The sequence below is a fragment of the Xenopus laevis genome, chromosome 1L (genome assembly GCF_017654675.1).
Source record: "Xenopus laevis strain J_2021 chromosome 1L, Xenopus_laevis_v10.1, whole genome shotgun sequence".
NCBI classification, from domain to species: domain Eukaryota; kingdom Metazoa; phylum Chordata; class Amphibia; order Anura; family Pipidae; genus Xenopus; species Xenopus laevis.
This window is the reverse complement of record NC_054371.1, coordinates 202,359,696-202,382,264: the sequence shown is the minus strand read 5'-3', so window position 1 is coordinate 202,382,264 and position 22,569 is coordinate 202,359,696. Positions and strand designations below refer to the sequence as shown.

Below are 22,569 nucleotides of genomic sequence, written 5' to 3'. Positions count from 1 at the left end.
GCCAGCCTTTGTCTAGGGACCACTGTGAAGGTCCAACTATTGTTCAAGGCCCCCTTTGCTCATGAAATAAGTACAGTTATAGAAAGTTATTTCGGATGCAGTTATGCCTCTACAGAACCATTAGTGGATGTTTCCAGCTGCTCATGCCCCCAGTTAAGTCAAATGAAGTCCTCAAGTGACAGGGTCCTTTTCTATGTTTTATTAGGGGATTATAACTAGTGATATCCTACGGAAGATTAAACCTCTTCTAATACCTTAATAGAAGCTATGAATCAAACTGAAAGTAATTACACCCCCAAGTTAATATTGTCATTAAATAAATACAGAGGGAAAATAAAACATGAATATACAGTTGCCTATTAATCTATCAATATTGCTACACTTTTTTTTTTAAACTGGAACAGGAGTTGTATTATCATTAGTTCAGCTGGCTGTGTATGCTTTATAGACATCAATAGAATATGACATAAGGGCGTTTAACGCTTTTATAGGTGCCTTATAAAAAAAATAACCACAACAATAGTCTCACAATACTGCATCATATATATTCATTGTATATTGCTTCTCCGTTTACTGGCCAGGTGTCAGTTGTAATATTCTTGGGTTGCCACAAGAGGTCACAGAACAACCGTTTTGTGAATTCCGATCTGGACTGTTTAAGGAAACAGCTCTTCGATTCCCGGTTTATTTACACTAATAATGTGTATATTTAGTATGTTTTCTAAAACTGACTTTATTGCTGGAGCAATATAACCGATCCACCACAAATGTTTAAATCAGTGTTTAGGCAGTGGAAAAATGTACCGTCTTTCGCATATATCAACTGTATGCAAAGCCACCCTTGCATTAGGAAAGGAAGACCAGTCTTAGTAAAATATACATTGCTTCAGAAGCATATATCAAACAGTTGGCCCCATTTCAAGCAGCCGCTAGCAGCCTAAACATGCTCATCCTTTGAGGAATATCTACATTCGGCATAATAAGTTCTTAACCCCTGATTCCTGTGCATAACGCTGGCTGCACACGGTGGGTCAGACAGTCGGAGGCAAGATCACTGGTTCATGCTTTCATTTTGGCATGAATCTCATAGCAGCTGAATGCGTGGGTGTGTAGACTCCTTCAGTAGGCCTATCTGAATATAGAGACAGAACTAAAGATCCATCAGACTTTGGCTCATTTGCCCCATGACAGTGAAGCCATGACAGTGAAGCCTAATAAAAACTGAGAGCTAAACAAATACAAGAGGTCCTTTGCACTTAACCCATTATCACTATATTAATGAGTTGTTGTGTAATGTCCTCTCCTTTAAACAAAACATGGATTGTTTGTCCATACATTGCAATATACTCACTCTGGCCCACTACATCCAAGTCAGTCCTACACTCACTTTCAACTTACTCAAAATTCTGCTTCATTATACATTTTACACAGGGATTCATTTTTATCTGCAACTTGCCTTCAAGGTTAAAACTCACAAAACTGATTGCCCTTTTATTGGCTACCACTGAAAACACCTGTATAAAGCTGTAAAATTGGTGAAAGTTGACTTAGATGGCCATCTTAAATATATTGCAATATATGGACAAACGGTCCATGTTTTTTTCAAGGGTAAGGCATTTTTTAGTAGCTTAAGGCACAAAATGTCTTAATGGCCTTAATATATTGATAATGGGTTGGGTGCAAAGGACCTCTTGTATTTGTTTATATGAATTTTGTGATCACAGCCTCATTTTCCTTTTCTTTTTGGAATGAGCCCAAGGTGAGTTGGAAATAGATTAAACACTTGCTAGTGTAACCATGGCTGTATAGGAATGTAAGAGCAAGGGTTAGCTTTGATGTCACTGGCTCCCAGACGTTGGACAGAGAAGAAGACTAGGTGAGAATGTGATGTGAACGTGAGCAGTTTTTGTGCAGAGGAAAGGCTTACTTCACCAATAAAAGGGTTCGAGGGAATGGACTATAGTAAGGAAATATGTGTCAGGGACTACTTTTGGCTTTTATGGTGGCTTTTATTATTACTATCCAAAAATAAAAGTGTGAAAAATGGACAGAGAATTGGCCAAGTGCTGCTCTAAATGAAGCTTAGTTTCACAGAATCAAAAAGTACACTAAAGTGATTTAATTGATTTATAGATATACTGTGCTTTTTCCATTTGTTTTGTTTGAGTCCTATTTCCTACCACTTTTGGAATATTAGGACTAGCGCCTTGCCACTCTGTGCCTTTCCCAAGTTAGCTCAAGAAGGGGTCATGAAATGTGTTGTGCTGGGCACACAAACTGAGAAATACTGGAGACTTGGGATTTTCTGGATAAGGGATCTTATCATAATTTGGATCACCGTAACTTAAGTCTGCTAATATACCGCCAATATTGATTCATACAGCTTAGCTACCATCAAGTACAAGATACTAAAAGGAAAAATTATTTTGAATAATTAGAATTATTTGCTTAAAATGGAGTCTATGGGAGATGGCCTTCTGGTAATTCGGAGCTTTCTGAATACTGTGTTTCCAGATAAGGAATCCCATACTTCTACATGTGGCCCCTGATCCTCTTCCTGCTTCTTATCTCTTCAAATTTCCCAGGGCAGACGCATGTGCAGTAGAATGAAATAGCCGGCTTTTTGGCTTTTTGCTCTACTGCTCATGCGCAGCCACGAGAAGAAAGAAGAAACAGGAAGAGGATCACTCGTTGGTGCTCACTGGAAGAACCACGGGTGCAGTTTTCGTTTCGTGTCTAATGGGGCACTTACTCATAAGCCTATGAGTAAGTGCCCCATTAGGCACGAAACGCGTTAGGTCTTATGTTCTTAGAAATTTTCTACTTTTTTAAAATATTTAGTTTCTTTATTATTGGAGGTCCTCACATTCTTCCTTTTGGATATAGTCCTATGTGACCTCGACAGGTTTTTGATGGGGTATTTTTGGATTCTAGCTATTTCCAGGATCGGGGTATAATAAATCTCGAAAAATCTATTTTTGACCAAAAAAATCACCTCAAAATTTGAATATTTAGTGGAAAACAACTCGACCTTTGATGAATAACCACCCCATTATCTACTATCAATATACTGACTAATACTATAAACTGGAGGAGTTATTTTTTTTACTTTGCACAGAGAAAAAACAATGGAGCCACACATCATAGAGATGCCCAATGTTCCAACAGAATAATCCGATTGGTGGATTTGAGGCCGCAGCTCCTTCTCATGCATTTCTATCATTCATGGGGTTGACCAGAACAACATAAAGGCTGCCATTGTATGGCCCATCATACCGTATCTGTCCCATATATTATATATACATAAATAATACACAGGAAGTAGAATGATTTATGTTGTAATGCAATATTATGAATTCTTACTTGGAAGCTTTTTGCTGTTCCTTTCTGTAAGTCCAGGCCAAAAGCAGAAAAAGTCTACTCCCAAATATGATTCAAATATCTGTCTGGACTATCAAGGGATAAAATATTCTGCTTGCACATTTATGAATGTTCAACAATCCTCGCTTTTATAGAAAAAATTATATTTTAGGGATTCTTTCACTCAATAGGCACATCTGGAGCCAATAAATGTGTTTTGTTTTTTTCATTCCAGATTGGCGGCAGTTAGCTTAGCAGATCTTGACTTCCATAATTTTATTATCTGTTTTATTTATGCTTCCATATTGATGCATGCAGAATACCTCTGGTTTCTGTTCACTTACTTTGGCATGGCAAAATATACAAAACATATTTAAAAGCAAATATCAAGATATTTTCTGCAATCTGCTGTAGCCAGTTTGCAAACCTGACAAACTCTTCTGTTTAGTGAATGTTTTGCTCTCCCCATGTTTAATATAGTGCATTTCAAATTCTGATCTAATACTCTTGATCTAAATTACCATCTTGTTTAAATTGCCCACTGAGTTACTGGAACCTATTTACATCACAGGATCATCTCGCTGCCAGCAGTGATGTCAGACATTGCTCTTGCACCTTTGCCCATTTTGTGATGTGAAGAATGCATGCAAACTGGGCTGTGTGTATGATTCATGTTGACATGTGGGAGTGTCCCCCAATTACAGAAGTTGTGCACATTGCATCATAATCTACCCCTATGACACTCGAGCATGGGTACTTCATTAACTAGTCTGCCATAATCTTAAAGGAGGACTTAACCCTAAAAATGAATGTGGCCAAAAATGTCATATTTTATACACTGAACTTATTGGACCAGCCTGAAGTTTCAGCTTGTCAATAGCAGCAATGATCCAGGACTTCAAACTTGTCACAGGGGGTCACCATCTTGGAAAGTGTCTGTTACACTCACATGCTCTTTGGGCTCTGAGCAGCTGTTCAGAAGCTAAGCTTAGGGGTCAGCGCAAATTATCAAGCAGAAAATTAAGTTGGCCTGTAATATAAGCTGATGCTACAGGGATGATTATTGCATTTTGATGCTAGTTGCACTGTTTTCTGTGCTGCCATGTAGTAATTATCTGTATTAATTACTAATCAGCTTTATATTGTGTCATTTATTTTCTATGTGTACTGTATATTGTGAGTGGGTCCCTAAGCTCAGTAAGTGACAGCAGCACAGAGCATTTGCAGTGAATCAGCAGAAAAGAAGATGGGGAGCTACTGGGGCATCTTTGGAGACACAGATCTTCTTTGCTAAAGGGCTTTTTGTTGCCTGGGGCTGGTACAGAAGCCCAAAACAGAATGTATAACATTTCTGCCCTACTTCTTTAGTTCTTAGGCCAATGACACTCAATATATGATGGCAGAGAAATGTCCATACTCCTTTGCGCTGTCTGTCATGAATGGTAGATGAATGCAAACTGCCTTTTGCCAGCAGTGACAGACAGTTTTCCACCTGTTAATGCTCAAATATACATTTTTTGGCTGAAATCTGTCTTTCATGGCCAGTAACAGACAGCTTCCATTTATCTAAATGACAGGCAGCACTGGGAAGAATCTGGAGTTTCTCTGCCGGCTGAAACACATATTGTTTTAAAATGCTGGTTCCCAAGCTATGGGGTTGCCCCCCCCCCCGCAGCAGGGCATAGAGTATTGTGGGGGGAGGTTTAGGGACAATGCCTATTTGCTTTCCTAGATACAGTTTGAAGTCCAATAATGGGGTGATTTGGAGTGAACATTATTGGAGCTATAACGGGATATTCAATAAACCAATGTTCTCCTGCATTTGTAACCTTGCTATGAGGTAAGGGGGTCCAGACCAAAGGCTAGAACTACAAGGTGGGCTTGAATTCGAGGTCTGTCAAGTTTGATCCTTCAGGACAGAAAAATATATCAACCAATGCTTCCAATCATTATGCATGGGAGGTCATTGGTTCACAGTACATTACAGGGGCCACACTTCCCTCCTGGCTCCTATACAGTTTATCTCACTGGATTAGTGTCATTTGGTCATCTGTGTGTGTGGCCAAAAAGCATGCAATTCAATAGCTCCAACTGTGGGCCAGCCCTGTGTTCAGCAATCAGTGTGTGTTTGTGGCTGGCTTAAATGGGATCTATCGTGTGCTGACTGTGTGTATTTTTTTATCACATCAAGGTTTATATGTAGTCAAATGCTTTTTAATAAAAATAAATTCTCAGTAAAGTGTTTGTGTGCGTTTATTTTATGAGAGTAATCTTCCCTTACCCTTTCATCCAGCTTTGTCTAAATGTTTAATTCTAATTGAGCAGTTGTATGTAATGCTACATGTTTCAGGGTAAGATTACATTTAGACCAAAAAGGGTGACTCAAGCATTAAACATAAAAATCCCTTGGAAGGCCTCCGCTGGTCCATGGGACACCAGTTCTGCCCTTCTCTGTCTCCCCTTCAGGTTAAAGGAACAATAACACCAAAAAATAAGTGTTTTATAGTAAATAAATAAAATAAATATCATGTAGTGTTGCCCTTTGCTGGTAAAACTGATGTGTTTGCTTCAGAAACACTTCTATAGTTCATATAAATAAGCTGCTGTGTAGCAATGGCAGAAACTGAAAAAAGGCTATATGGCACAGGTTAGATAGTGGATAACAGATAACACCATTATGTTCTACAGAGCTTATCTGCTGTGAACCTGAACCCTTTCTCCTTTGAATGGCTGCCCCCATTGCTACACAGCAGTTTATTTATATAAACAATAGTAGTATTTTTTACCAGTGCAAGGCAACACTAGATTATATTTTTTATTACTGAAAAACACTTTAATTTTTTGATGTCACTGTTCCTTTAATGACATAATGTTAAGGCTAGTGGCCCAGCAGTGCAGACAGAGAAAAGACTGAGCTGCTCTTTCCTGCTCTATGTTTTGGATGCACTGACAGACAAATGCAAATGTATTATCACTCCATAATCTGCCCCTGTGTATGCTGATGATCCAATACCATGCCTATACATAGAGATCAAGGAAGGTAAGACAGTAAATCTGACTTTTCTCTACTTGTGTACAAACCCAGGCAGAGAAAACGCTGCCATTTTGTTTTTGCACAATGCTTTCTTCCGGTATTGCCACAGGTCTCTGCAAATACCACATTGACGACATTAGTCCATTCCATATATTGTGAGGGGCAGAGGGAAGTACGTCATTCAGACATGCAGGTTAGGGAATGGCAGGCTCCCTGCCCTTATTGCTTGCCATATGGCTTGGCTGCACTACTCTTGTGCCAATTACTGCTCCAGTACTTGCACCCTGAGATAGGGTAAATGATCCCTAGTAACTTGTACTCAGGATCGGATTTCAGCGACGGAGGCCCCTAGGCTGCGCGGTCCTACTGCCACTGTCCGCACCGCTCTAGTGAGTGCAGCCGCACCGGAGCACTGGTGAGCTGCTCGTCCCCAGTGCTCTTCAGCAAGCGGCTGGACGACATACCGCCCCTATTAACTTGCCGCCCTAGGCCCGGGCCTTTGTGGCCTCACCATAAATGCAGGCCAATCTGCATGACTCCATATTGGTGGAAAAACAATGCTGTTGGGTTTATTTCATATTTAAATTTATATTTAGCAGACTTAAAAATTACAGAAAGACCCATTGTCAAAAAAAACTTGAGATTCCAGATAATAATATACCTGTAAAGGTTTTGAAATACTTGTGTTTATATTACTTATGTCAGATAAGGTACCTTAGTGCAAACAATAATGAAACTGACATTTAGGGGCCGATTCACCAAGGGTTGAATATCGAGGGTTAATTAACCCTCGATATTCGACTGGGAATTAAAATCCTTCGACTTCGAATATCGAAGTCGAAGGATTTTAGCGCAAATAGTTCGATCGAACGATCAAAGGATTATTATTTCGATCGAACGATAAAATCCTTCGAATTGAACGATTCGAAGGATTTTAATCCAACGATCGAAGGAATATCCTTCGATCAAAAAAACTTAGGAAAGCCTATGGGGACCTTCCCCATACGCTAACATTGACTTCGGTAGCTTTTAGATGGCGAACTAGGGGGTCGAAGTTTTTTCTTAAAGAGACAGTACTTCGACTATCGCATTGTCGAATAGTCAAACGATTTTTAGTTTGGATCTTTCGATTCAAAGTCGTAGTCGCAGTCGAAGTAGCCCATTCGATGGTCGAAGTAGCCCAAAAAACACTTAGAAATTCGAAGTTTTTTTACTTCGAAACCTTCACTCAAAGTTAGTGAATCGGCCCCTTACTGTATACTAGAGTGTTGTGACTGCTATTTCACAGATTTTAGGTGTAATTGTGATAAAGCAGTTAGTTCGCTAAATGACCTGTTGTCTGAACCTTCACAGTAGCCTGTAATTGTTATCAATATGTGAAACAGATTTACCATTTGGATTGTTATATATTTATGAATTATATACAGTAACATTTGATTTACATCTTACAATTCTTGAACAATTGTGACTGATCAGTGTAACATTTGATTTACATCTTACTGCTCTTGAACAATTGATTGCGATTGATCAGTCTGATCTGATCGACTGGACATGGTTCTGTTGAATTTTAACAATAATGATCACTCTTTCTGGAAAGGTTGATCACATTGCTAATCCGCTAGAAAAAAAAAAACTATAAAAAGAAAGTACATTGCACATAAGTAGGGATGCACCGAATCCAGGATTTGGCCAGGGTTCAGGAAAATCCAAGTGGCTGGCCGAACCAAAACATTACAATCATGTGAGTTTTCATCACTCGAACAAGGAAGTCAAAATGTTTTTTGTTGCACACGTAGCACACAGTTCTATTTAACCCTCCCTTACCCTAATTTGCAAATGCAAATGAGGGCTCTGATTCGGTTTGGGATTTGACTGAATCCCTCAAAAAGGATTTGGGATTAAAGCCAAGCCACAAAATAATGGATTCAGTTCATCTCTATGCATAGGGGCTCGGACAGTGTTAAATAGCGATCTTGATACAATTCATTACATTCACCTATAACTATTTGTACAGAGAGTGAATTTGTATGAAATCCCCATTTGACCTTGATAAATCTGCTTATTGATGTTATTTTATCATTTGTGTCCATTCTGTACTCTCCCGCACTCTTACCTCATTTCACTTTCTTTCCTCTTTGTGCTGCCGTGTATGATGGTTACATTTTCAGGAATATATAAAATCTAAGGCAGGGCAGGGACGAATATTACATGTCACAAATTTTATCTGTCATTTGGGAAAAATAAAGCAGTAAGAAGGTCTTTGCCCAGGAGAGCAGGATTGTTAATCTCATGTACTCCTGTACTCCTGTCTAGACGGGTGCCCTGAGAGAAGACATACATCTGCTTTGGGCTGAGAGAATAATTCACTGGAGTATTTTTAAATGAGACTGACCAGATGTTTTATCTCCACTGCGCTGTTCATTTCAATAAGACTTCCCTGTCCACTTACAAATGACCCTGAGCTTCTGAAACCATTTCTGACATCATGTCCTAATCCATTGTATTTTTTACTATTATTTTTCATGTAATGCCAACATATTATGCAAGCCTTAGAGACTGTTCATCATGCACATCACCCCTTGTCCCAGTGGATCTCACTGTTGCAACACACACTAGGGTCACTGTTTTGTTTTTGAGCCACCCCAATGTTTGGGCTCATTGTCCTTCTGATAGACTAACCTCTGCTTTTTTACCTAACTGAAACAGGTTTTTGTGCAGGATTTGCCTATATATTTAAAGTTAAAATGTGCTGAGTCTGTTGCCACCCATTGCCAGGCATTGTTGAGTAAAAACAACGTGCCTCCATGTACAGATCTAGCATTACTGTAAGCAGCCACTTGAAAATGCTGTAGGAAAATACCTTTTGCATTGTTTTTCCTAGAGCAATTTCCACCAAAACTTACTCGCCTCTTGAATTTTCCCCTTTGAATTACTCATGGTCTGAAACGGCATAGAAAAAAATGTGTCAAATCCGGCGTTCGGATAGAGTACAAACCTTGATAAATTCACCATTTATTTTACACAGCTTTTTCAAGGATAGTCAAAAGTTAGTTAGGCATCCCCAGTTATTGTATTGACTTAGAATCTTCTTTGTTTCCACTGGATGTGGTATTTCCCCCCCTCAATTTTTGTAACCTTTGTGGTCAGTTCCTGTACCTCGTCCTTGGTACTGGCAATCAATTGAAAGTATAGTTGGTGGAACAGACCAAGGTAGACGCAGAGCTTTGCTGCAAAAAATCCTTTTATTGACACAACATGTTTCGAGCAAAAATGCCCTTTGTCAAGTGTCTTGACAAAGGGCATTTTTGTTTGGAACATGTTGTGTCAATAAAAGGATTTTTTGCAGCAAAGCTCTGCGTCTACCTTGGTCTGTTCCACCAACTATACTTTCTATTGTATTGACTTACCTCATACCCCTTGCTGGTGCTCCTATTAGCTGAAAACTGCAACAGTCCAGGGTTCCTCTAAGCAAGCACCACGGAGCTATCCTCTTCCTGATTATTTTTTCTTCAAGCGGGTGTGCATGCACAGTAGAGTGAAAACATTTATTATAACCTGTCTTTTTCACTTTACTGCTCATGCATCGGCCCCAGGATATCGAAGACAGAAGAAGTGGAAGTAAAGCAATGCTTCTTGATGCTCACCCAAAAGTTAGGCACCCCCACTGATTGTGACTTTTTTCTCCCTGATACCCTAAGTTTCTTCTAAGCGAGCACCAATAGAGCAATCCTCTTCCTTCTTTTTTTCTTCACGCGGGTGCACATGCGCAATAAAGTGAAAAAATTCGGGATGTACCGAATCCAGGATTCAGCCAAATCCTTCTACCTGGCCGAACCAAATCCTAATTTGCATATGCAAATTAGGGGCGTATAGGGAAATTGCATCACTTTGTCAAAAAACAAGGAAGTAAAAGATTTTTTCCCCTTCCCATTCCTAATTTGCATATGCAAATTAGGATTCAGATTCAGTTTGGTATTTGGCCAAATCTTTCGCGAAGGATTTGGGGGTTCGGCTGAATAAAAAATAGTGGATTCGGTGCATCTCTAGAAAAAATGTACTTTAACCAAAAAAAAAATCATCTTTTTCACTTTGCTGTATATGTGTCGGCTCCAGATATCGGAGAAAGTAGAAGTAGAGGAACGCTCCTAGGCGCTCATCCAAAATTAGGCACCACCCTATGATTGTGACTTTCCTTCTCCTTTAATGAATGGTGCCATTAGGCACAACAGTTTAGTGAGGGGGGCATACAGTTTACCAGCTAAGGAGGTCCCTCTGTTACAAGGAAAACAGAATAATACTAACTTAACGTATAATTCTTCACTAAGTAATGCACATTTCAAAAGTAAAAGTAGTAACCTCCGCTGTATGCTGGCAAATGCACGGAGTTTGTCAGGTAAAATGGGAGACCTAGAATTAATTGCATGCTCTAAAAATTATGATATAATTGGTATCACTGAGACCTGGTGGGATGAAACATGTGACTGGATTGTGAATTTAAATGGTTACACCCTTTTTAGGAGGGACAGAGGGATTAAAAAGGGTGGAGGAGTGGGTTTGTATGTAAAGCCTGAATTAAAGCCATGCGCTAAAGAAATAAAAATAGCTGGCACTGGTGAGGGTGTAGAATCACTCTGGGTAGAGATTTCGACTGGGCAAAAGGTATCAAAAAGAATTATCATTGGTGTATGCTATAAACCACCTCGTATAAGTGTCGAGTATGAAGCCCAGCTACTCTTGCAGATACAAGCGGCTTCACAGCTGGGTCAAGTTGTTGCTATGGGTGACTTCAATTATCCAGACATTGACTGGGGTAATGGGGTTGCTAAGACAGAAAAAGCTAGTAGGTTTGTAAATATGCTGAATGACAACTTTTTATTCCAGCTCGTTCAAGAACCTACTAGGAATAACTCTCTTTTGGACCTTGTAATAACTAACAATACTGAACTCATCTCTAACATTTGTGTGGGTGAGCATTTAGGGAATAGTGATCATAACATGGTCTCCTTTGAGATTCTGTTGCAGAAGCAATTCTATAAGGGAGTAACTAAAACACTAAATTTCAGACGTGCAAACTTTGACAGTATAAGGGCATCTCTGCAACATATTAAGTGGGAAATGCTTTTCACAGGGTTAAACACAGAACAAAAATGGGAAGTCTTTAAAATGCTGCTTAATAAATATACTTGTCAGTATATTCCACTTGTAAGCAAGGAACGTCGTTGCAAAGCAAAACCTTTTTGGTTCAATAGAAGCGTTGGTGTTGAGGTGGGTAAGAAAAGACGTGCTTTTAAGGCTTTCAAGTTAGCTGGTACAGCCGAAACATTTATAAGGTACAAGGAGGCCAATAAATCATGCAAAGAAGCTATAAGGCAAGCTAAAATTGCTATAGAAAAGGATATTGCAGCAAGCAGTAAAAAAAATCCCAAATTATTTTTTAAATATGTCAATAGTAAAAAAATGAAGCAGGAAGGGGTGGGACCCTTACTATCAGAGGGGGATCAGCTGGTTGATGAAAACAAAATAAAAGCACAGATTCTGAACTCGTATTTTTCATCTGTTTACACAAATGAAGAACCAGTAAGTGAAGGTTTCCTTCTTAACACTCCCAATTCTAGTAATACAACTAATGATGCATGGTTCACACAAGAAGAAATTCAAAAGAGACTTGAACAGGTTAAGATTAACAAAGGTCCAGGGCCAGATGGTATTCATCCCAGGGTAATTAGCGAGCTTAGCTCTGTGATTGCCAAACCTCTTTACTTAATTTTTCAGGATTCATTGAGATCTGGTATTGTGCCAAGAGACTGGCGAATTGCTAATGTGGTGCCTCTATTCAAAAAAGGATCCCGTTCTCAGCCTCAAAACTATAGGCCAGTTAGTCTGACGTCAGTATTAGGAAAGCTTTTCGAAGGGTTAATAAAGGATAAGATACTGGACTTCATAGCAAATCATAATACTATGAGTTTGTGCCAGCATGGTTTTATGCGTAATAGATCTTGCCAGACTAACTTAATTTCTTTTTACGAGAATGTAAGTAGAGACCTCGATTCTGGGATGGCAGTGGATGTGATTTACTTAGACTTTGCTAAAGCATTTGATACAGTGCCACACAAAAGGTTACTGGTTAAATTAAGGAATGTTGGCCTGGAACATAGTATTTGTACCTGGATAGCGAACTGGCTAAAAGATAGACTACAAAGAGTGGTGGTAAACGGAACATTTTCTAATTGGACCAGTGTTGTTAGTGGAGTACCGCAGGGCTCTGTACTAGGTCCCTTGCTTTTCAACTTGTTTATTAATGACCTGGAGGTGGGCATTGAAAGTACTGTTTCTATTTTTGCAGATGATACTAAATTGTGCAGAACTATAGGTTCCATGCAGGATGCTGCCACTTTGCAAAGTGATCTGTCTAAACTGGAAAACTGGGCAGCAAACTGGAAAATGAGGTTCAATGTTGATAAATGCAAGGTTATGCACTTTGGCAAAAATAATATAAATGCAAGTTATACACTAAATGGCAATGTGTTGGGAGTTTCCTTAAATGAAAAAGATCTAGGGGTCTTTGTAGATAACACGTTGTCTAATTCTGGGCAGTGTCATTCTGTGGCTACTAAAGCAAATAAAGTTCTGTCTTGCATAAAAAAGGGCATTAACTCAAGGGATGAAAACATAATTATGTCTCTTTATAGGTCCCTGGTAAGGCCTCATCTGGAGTATGCAGTTCAGTTTTGGACTCCAGTCCTTAAGAGGGATATAAATGAGCTGGAGAGAGTGCAGAGACGTGCAACTAAATTGGTTAGAGGGACGGAAGACTTAAATTATGAGGGTAGACTGTCAAGGTTGGGGTTGTTTTCTCTGGAAAAAAGGCGCTTGCGAGGGGACATGATTACACTTTACAAGTACATTAGAGGACATTATAGACAAATGGCAGGGGACCTTTTTACCCATAAAGTGGATCACCGTACCAGAGGCCACCCCTTTAGACTAGAAGAAAAGAACTTTCATTTGAAGCAACGTAGAGGGTTCTTCACAGTCAGGACAGTGAGGTTGTGGAATGCACTGCCGGGTGATGTTGTGATGGCTGATTCAGTTAATGCCTTTAAGAATGGCTTGGATGATTTTTTGGACAGACATAATATTAAAGGCTATTGTGATACTAAACTCTATAGTTAATATAGGTATGGGTATATAGAATTTTAATTAAAAGTAGGGAGGGGTGTGTGTATGGATGCTGGGTTTTCATTTGGAGGGGTTGAACTTGATGGACTTTGTCTTTTTTCAACCCAATTTAACTATGTAACTATGTAACTATGTAACTTGTGCCCATGTTAGCACACTTGCATTCATAAATTACTGTTATTTTCATTCAGGGGCAACTATCAGGGTTGATATCCCCTTTAATAACTTATAATATATAGAAACATAAGCCTCAGTGCAGAATAGCTGATACTGTATATGTTACTAAAGATTTATAGCAGGGATTCCAAAACCATTTAGGCAGTGATCCCCTACAAAATTTAAATAAAATTTACTCTTACATAATGACTGAGTAGGATAAGTGGGGCTTACCTTCTAGTGACAAGAAACTTAATCAAAACACTGTACTTTCCAAGGCCAATAACAAAAGATATTCATGTATATATTCCAGTTACTACAGAGGGACCATTAATACTAACAGATGTATTTATCATTGTAATATTATTATTATTGGAGGAGGAAATCGGTTATGCAGTGATGTAATAATTATTCAGATATTGTTGGATTGCTAAGAAATTTATGACTTCTTCAGATTTCTCCATGACTCACCCGGGGGTCCCAAATCACAGTGTGAGAGAGACTGATTTATAGCCAAATGAAGTCAGAGTAATGCCTGCTTATAAACAGGGTGTGTTTTCCCTTCAAATGATACAGGGCAACCCTTTTGAAATAAAAAAAATAACAAAAATTATATAAAGGTGATACCTTTATTGGCTGACTATAATCATCGCAAGCTTTAAGAACATTTTAGTTCCTTTTTCAAGCTGATTACAATGAAGCTGTGGTGTTCTCTGGTATATTTAATGTAATGAAATATACACATACAGTTATGGGTATGGAACCCGTTATCTGGACCCGTTATCCAGAAAGCTCTGAATAACGGAAAGGCCATCTTCCATAGACTCCAATTTATACAAATAATCCAAATTTTAAAAAATTATTTCCTTTTTCTCTGTAATAATAAAACACTACCTTGTACTTGATCCAGACTAAGATATAATTATATCCAATAGTGGTCTTGTAAAGGGTCTTAGGAACAGACAGAAACATTGACCTCCTGTTTTTAATGTATTAAATAAAGCTATGGATTTTTAATAACTTTTTAAAGGTTCCCCGTGTGCACCATGATTTTGGATTTTTGTATAACGTTACAATAGGTAGCACCGGGGTCAATTCATTGTTGGTCACGGTGTGCTGAACATATTGGGACTCTATATATATATATATATATATATATATATATATATATATATATATATATATATATATATATATATATATATATATATACATCACTTGAGTGATGTTGAAATAAACCTTTTTTGATTGAAGATTTGGTGTGCTGGTCCACTTTGAACATTGTATAGTCTGATTGACCAAGCACCCACTTTCGACCAACAAGGAGATATATATATAGATATATATATAGATATAGATATATATATTTATTTATTGCAAAGACCCACTCCATTTTTTATAAAGTTCCTTGAAAAAGGCCCCAATGGGGGCCGAAACGTCAGATTTTTTGTATACAATAAAAAGAATTTGAACTTTAGAAAAAATGGAGTGCGGGTCTTTTCAATAATTATACATAAAACTTTGGACCTTGCACCCGAATTATATTGAACAAGCCCGGTTTGAGAGTGGCTGCTATAAGTGGACTATATATATATAAAATTCTTAATGAATCAGATGAAAATTGAGCATAGGACTGGCCAGATATGGGATGACTTTGACGTAGTTGGTCAGCTTAAATATATTGCAATATATGGACAAACAATCCCTGTGTTGTTTAAAGGGTAAGGCATTTTTCAGTAGCAGTATGCACGAAATGTCTCTGTCTTAAATATACACAGAATTAGAGTGCTCACCTGAACGTAATTACCCTCTCGGGTGCCGGGTGCTAAACCGTCCACAGGACCTCCTGCTCAAGGTCCAAATAACTCGAACATCCAAAGAAAACTGTAGCACACCGATCAAACTTGTCTTGTGAAGAAAAGTGTTTTTATTGGCTCACGGCAGACATAAAGTTTGGCAACGTTTCGGGCCACGCAGGGCCCTTTATCAAGCCTAAACTTACATTCAAAGTACTGTGTTAAATACCAAAGAAAAAGAGGGAGGAGTGGAGAAACAATGGTAGTGATCCTTCACGGATTGGTTAAGATTCAATGCTAATATACATAATTAATTGATAAATTTGAATAATGGAGTGACACATGTGAATAATTTAGTGAATCCTCAGAGATAGGTTAAAATTCAAACCCTGCATACATAATTAGTGCAATAATCACAGACCATTATGTTTGATTGGAAATTTTTTGTGCACCCATATAATAAAATATCCATAAAAAGTCCATAAATAGCAAAAACAAAAAAATAGTATGAACATTATGACACAAGTGTAAAAAAGTTACATATGAAAATATTATCACCTTAAAGTGCATATATGTATAAAAATTAATTTGTAATTCCCAATCAGGGAGAATATGAATGAATAAACTGAGGCGCAATCACGGTACTTTAACTGCATACTCAGTCCATTTTTCTCCCCAATAATCTTGGGTTATGCAGATGATGGTACCCGCACTCAGAAGGTTCATTCAAGGACCTTAAAAAGACAAAAATTTTTCGTTAGAATACATATGTATACACATAGTAGATATTTCAAAAAACCAGCACTGGTAAAAAGTCTGCCTACCTACTGATAAATAAACATAGATGGGGTATAGTCTCCGGAACAAAAGTATGTTTGTGCCTCCCATGACAGATAATGTAGTGGAGGCTTACATTAAATTGGTACAAACGGATGTGGATGTTTTAAAACAAAAAATTAAGCGAAGACCATTGATGGGACAGAGGTCCAATTTAACGTACAAGGAGGGGCGATGTTTACAAGATCTTATTAATAATGACAATTTAATCATAAAACCAGCTGACAAGGGGGGTGCCCTGGTGGTAATGAATAAACAAAAATATATGGATGAAATTTATCTACAATTGGCAGATGGTAATGTGTACAAGAAAGTCGATTCGGATCCACTAGCATCCATACAACAGTGCATTGCAAATTGTGTGCTTGATGCAATGGAGGCTGGCATTGTGGATGACGATCTAAAAAAATTCCTGATTAAAGACAATCCTATTACGCCAATATTGTACACATTACCTAAAATTCACAAAAACTTGGAGAATCCACCAGGTCGCCCCATTGTCGCTGGTACTGATTCAGTCTTATCACCATTGGCTGTATTTCTAGATAAGATATTACAGCCTCTAGTGCAGAATACTAATTCTTTTGTGAAAGATACCACACATCTACTGAATATATTGGATCGGACCACATTAACCAACAATAATGTTCTATTAGTCAGTCTTGATGTGTCAAGCCTTTACACATCTATAAATCATGACACAGGAATATCAGCTGTGACTCATTTTTTAAATACCACTGAATATACTGAGGAACAAAAGTCTTTTTTAGTGGATTTATTGCAAATAGTGTTGCATCAAAATTATTTTCTATTTGGGGACAATTTCTACATACAACAGAGGGGTACCGCTATGGGTAGCAACGTAGCTCCCTCTTATGCAAATCTGTATATGGCCCACATTGAGGAGGAGGTAATATATAAAAATTCCCTATTTAGATCTCATTGTACGTTGTATCTGCGGTACATTGATGATCTTTTGCTGATCTGGGATGGTGACTTAGAGAGCCTAAATGCCTTTCATCATTTTCTTAATGGTATAGAAGAGACTTTAAAATTTACAATGGATTTTAATCCAACTTCCATCAATTTTTTGGATGTAAAAGTGGTCAAGGATGGAAACATACTTAAAACTGAACTATATAGGAAGGTGACTGATAAAAACAATTTATTGCATTTTGCCAGTTTCCATCCTGATGCTTTAAAAAATTCTCTTCCTTACTCGCAATTTATGAGGGTGAAGCGAATTGTAAGTGATTCAAAGGACTGTGACTTTTATTTAAAAGAAATGGTGGATCGGTTTGGTGCTAGAGGCTACTCTAAACAGATTTTAAAGAACAATTTAGAGAAGGTGCACCAGCAAACCAGACAGGAATTGTTAATTGCCAATGTGCCAAAGCATAAGGATAATAACAGGATAGCCTTTGTAAGCCGGTATAATACGGCAAGTAAACAAATTGGGAACATCATACGTAAACATTGGCATCTGTTACAATCCTGTCTGACAGAAGTCCCAAGTTTTCAATTACCACCAATGTTGGCCTACAAAAGGGCAAGGAATTTGAAAGATCGTTTAGTCAAAGCTGATGTTGGCAGCCTAAAATCGCAGAAATGCTTATTTTTACAAAGGCCTAAATTTGGAACTTTTCCTTGTCTACATTGCTGTCAATGCAATTCAATAATTAAAGGAAATACTTTCAATCATCCCCATTCTGGTAAGCAGTATAAAATTAAACAGTACTACACATGTGAATCTACATATGTTGTTTATTTATTGAAATGCCCGTGCGGTTTGCTATATATAGGGGAAACAACCCAGAGGATTAGAGATCGTATCTCTAAACACAAATCCACTATTCGCACAGGACAAACTTCTCTACCTGTACCGGCACATTTTCGATCCGCAGGACATGCAATTAGTCAATTAAAATTTCAAATAATTGATTCTGTTCCAGTTCAGAGGAGAGGGGGCAATAGACTGCTAGCATTACAAAAATTAGAAATGCAGTGGATCCATAGGTTGGACACAGTGTGGCCGAGGGGCCTGAATAAAGACTATACCCCATCTATGTTTATTTATCAGTAGGTAGGCAGACTTTTTACCAGTGCTGGTTTTTTGAAATATCTACTATGTGTATACATATGTATTCTAACGAACAATTTTTGTCTTTTTAAGGTCCTTGAATGAACCTTCTGAGTGCGGGTACCATCATCTGCATAACCCAAGATTATTGGGGAGAAAAATGGACTGAGTATGCAGTTAAAGTACCGTGATTGCGCCTCAGTTTATTCATTCATATTCTCCCTGATTGGGAATTACAAATTAATTTTTATACATATATGCACTTAAGGTGATAATATTTTCATATGTAACTTTTTTTACACTTGTGTCATAATGTTCATACTATTTTTTTGTTTTTGCTATTTATGGACTTTTTATGGATATTTTATTATATGGGTGCACAAAAAATTTCCAATCAAACATAATGGGTCTGTGATTATTGCACTAATTATGTATGCAGGGTTTGAATTTTAACCTATCTCTGAGGATTCACTAAATTATTCACATGTGTCACTCCATTATTCAAATTTATCAATTAATTATGTATATTAGCATTGAATCTTAACCAATCCGTGAAGGATCACTACCATTGTTTCTCCACTCCTCCCTCTTTTTCTTTGGTATTTAACACAGTACTTTGAATGTAAGTTTAGGCTTGATAAAGGGCCCTGCGTGGCCCGAAACGTTGCCAAACTTTATGTCTGCCGTGAGCCAATAAAAACACTTTTCTTCACAAGACAAGTTTGATCGGTGTGCTACAGTTTTCTTTGGATGTTCTGTCTTAAATATATTGATAATGGGTTGAGTGCAGAGGACTCTTGTATTTGTCTATATAGATACACATATACACACATATATATATATATATATATATATATATACACAATGGTATATATATATATATATATATATAATATATATATATATATATATATATATATATACAGTAATGCCTCTGTTCCCATACCTCTGTAAACCATACAGCAGCTAAATGTATCAATTCCAAATACAAAGCCAAAGATTCTTCTGGGCTTTACGGCATCCGTTATTGACAGAAGTGGATACATTTCAGCCTTCAGCCCTTCAGTGGTACTGCAGATTTATAATAAAAGCGGGCATGTGTTGGATAATGGATGGAGAAAAATAAATCTCAGTCAGATGGACAAATGATCGAGATTTCAAAATGAGACTTGTTTGCCTTGCCAGCCGTGCCGTGCAACAGCCAGAACAGCGAGGAGTTACTAATGGCTACACCCTAACATTCTCCTTGGATTAACACTAATCTCATTTTAATACTTTGGGCAATGCGAACTCCACATAATGCAAAACAATAATACAGACATCTGTCTTGTTTCCTTTTAGTATCTCTTAAACTGCTCTCTTGGCAATAAAAGTTTAAGAGCAGCATGCAAGCTTTAGAGCCTCACCTCAGACTTACTGTTTATCCAAAGAACAGATGGGCTCTTTTTCCATAAAGTTGCCGATCAGATGTCAGGTCTCTGGAAATAATTCTTATTTTGGCCCTCCGTCACATTCACAGAGTGGATAAAACATTTTCATGGGCTATGATTATTTTCCTTTTATTCACCCCTATATAGTTAAATAGGAGTATGAAGGCCTGCATTACAGTGTGCATGGAACACTAATTATTGTCATTTTGGCCTCATATAAACTGCCATTGTCTCAGGCTGTTTGCCCACAACCTTCCTCATCACCTCTTGTTATAGTAATCTAATATGAAGCCAGTAGTGCGTGTGGTTTAACTAATTTGAGGGCATGGTCTGACAACTTAGGGTGCGTGTCTACCGATAACAAATGGAATTGTCCATGACAGAGAAAACTTTCTAGTGTATATAATAGTCTGTACTGATATATATAATAAATCTATGCAAACGTGGGTATTCTTTTTGACCAAGTATACATTTAGTGGAAGAAATATAAGGCTATAGCAGCCTTTGAAATGTTTGGCTAAAAAGATGTCTACTATTCAATGCAAGGCTAGCAAACTACTTTCACATTAAATAGCATTACAGAGTATTTACAATATTCCAACAGGAACTTAGCAGCCCTCCTCTCACTGAAAAGGGTTGTTCACCTTTATGTTAACTTTTAGGGGCATATTTATCAAGGGTCGAATTTCAAATTGAAAAAACTTCGAGATTCAAATTCAAAAAGAACAACCGAAATTAAGTCAAAGTTTTTTTTTGGGTCGAAGAGGTCAGTTTTTGATCGAATAGGTCCGTATTCAGCCGAATTTGAATTGTTTGAATCGAAGGAATAGCGCATTCGATCGATTCAACGTTTTTCCCAAAAAAAGCTTACATTTTTTAAAGTCCCCCATAAGATGAAACAGCAATTCGTCAGGTTTTAGATGGCGAATGGTCGAAGTCGAATTTTTAAAGAGACAGTACATTTCTTTCAGATGTAAATCGAATTTGGACTATTCCCTAGTCGAAGTACACTAAAAAATAGCTTGAAATTCAAATTTTTTTCATTCGAAAATTCACCTCAACCTTTGATAAATCTGCCCCTTTTTTTGCACTTTTTTCCATTTGTACTTATTATTAGGGATGCACCAAATCCACTATTTTGGATTTGGACGAAAGATTCGGCCGAATACCAAACCGAATTTGAACCCTAATTTGCATATGCTAATTAGGGGTAGGACGGGGTAAACGTTCTTTACTTCCTTGTTTTGTGACAAAAAGTCAAGCGATTTCCCTCCCCACCCCTAATTTGCATATGCTAATTAGGGGTAGGACGGGGTAAACGTTCTTTACTTCCTTGTTTTGTGACAAAAAGTCAAGCGATTTCCCTCCCCACCCCTAATTTGCATATGCAAATTCGGTTTGGCTGGGCAGAAGGATTTGGCCGAATCAGAATCCTGCTGAAAAAGGTCGAATCCTGGTCAAATCCTGGATTCGGTACATCCCTACTTATTATAATCAAATTTTTTGATTAATTTTTTGGCATTGGTGATTTTAGAATGCCATGAAAGTTCTTAAACTTTTATGGGGAATGTAATATGTTTCCCTAGCGTAAGTCAAAATTGATCTGTCCAAGTGCATCACATCTGTTTATACCAGGGGTGTCCAAACTACGGCCCGCGGGCCAACTGCGGCCCGCGATCCATTTTAAATTGGCCCGCATCAAATTCCTAAAAGATACAGGGAGCAAGCCAAGACCTAATCTCCCAGCGACCGCAGACCAACTAACTAACTGGGAGGCGGCGCAGCGCTGTAAACGTCACCACGTCCAGCACGGCAGGCACCTCATTCCCTCTGATTACAGTCCCTGGAGAGGAGAGAGACTGCTGCTGCTGCTGCTGTGCCGGCATGCCCCGCCCCCCGCTTCGCTGGCTGGCCTGTGAGGAGACTGGGTGTGTGAGAGTGTGGACGTCACTAGAGCTGTGCTGCCCAGGCACGCCCCCCTCCCCACGGCTTCACTCTGGCTGGCTGGCTGGAGTCAGACTGTAAGCCTGCCCTCTGGAAACTGGGTGGGGACTGGGGAGACAGCGTGTGGACGTCTCAGGAGACTGAGAGAGGCTGCCTGCTGCAGTGTGCTGCCATTCACCATGACTACGAGGTAAAACTCAGTCAGAGTCAGTCTGTGCAGGAGACTTCTGTTCTTCTGCACTCACACAACACACTCCTCCACAACTTCTCTCTCTGGCTGTCAGAGTGAGCTACAGAGGGGTGGAGGAGAAAAAGGGGGAAGTTTGCCAGTCCCAGGCAAGTAGCCTGTACACAGATTGCCAGTCCAGGCCTGTATGAGCATTATGGTTAGGCACAGTGTTATGTAATCGTTCTGGTGCAGATGCAGGAAGCTTGTCAGGGCTGATTTGTGTGGTAAATAATTATTTATTATCCCCTCAAGTATAAGCTGAAACAAACTATTGTACATTAGAGTTGCCCTGTCCATTTTGGGGCCTCCCTTTCTTTTGTGCTCCCAGATAATGGAACAATTAGAATGGTCGGCCCCCACACATTTTCACTTCACCAAATCTGGCCCTCGTTGTAAAAAAGTTTGGACACCCCTGGTTTATACCATGGGAGTGGTGCAAGGGGTGTGGCCAGGTGTGCTGTGGGTGTGCTAAAAAAATCACATGACTTTGGTTCCCTGAAGGTAGTATTCTGTGTCTCAGCATT

The 22,569-nt window shown here is 38.6% G+C and overlaps 2 protein-coding genes across 2 annotated transcripts in view; both read left to right on the top strand.

The window, feature by feature from the left end:
• Window positions 1-22,569, top strand: part of arsb.L (arylsulfatase B L homeolog) — an 86,367-nt gene that overhangs the window by 13,362 nt on the left and 50,436 nt on the right. The gene's annotated exons all lie outside the window — the stretch shown is intronic.
• Window positions 16,386-18,698, top strand: LOC121395457. The gene is made up of 2 exons (XM_041569016.1): window positions 16,386-16,497; window positions 16,536-18,698. The coding sequence occupies exon 2, from the start codon at window positions 16,610-16,612 to the stop codon at window positions 18,443-18,445; it is 1,836 nt and encodes a 611-aa protein (XP_041424950.1). The 5' UTR covers window positions 16,386-16,497; window positions 16,536-16,609; the 3' UTR covers window positions 18,446-18,698.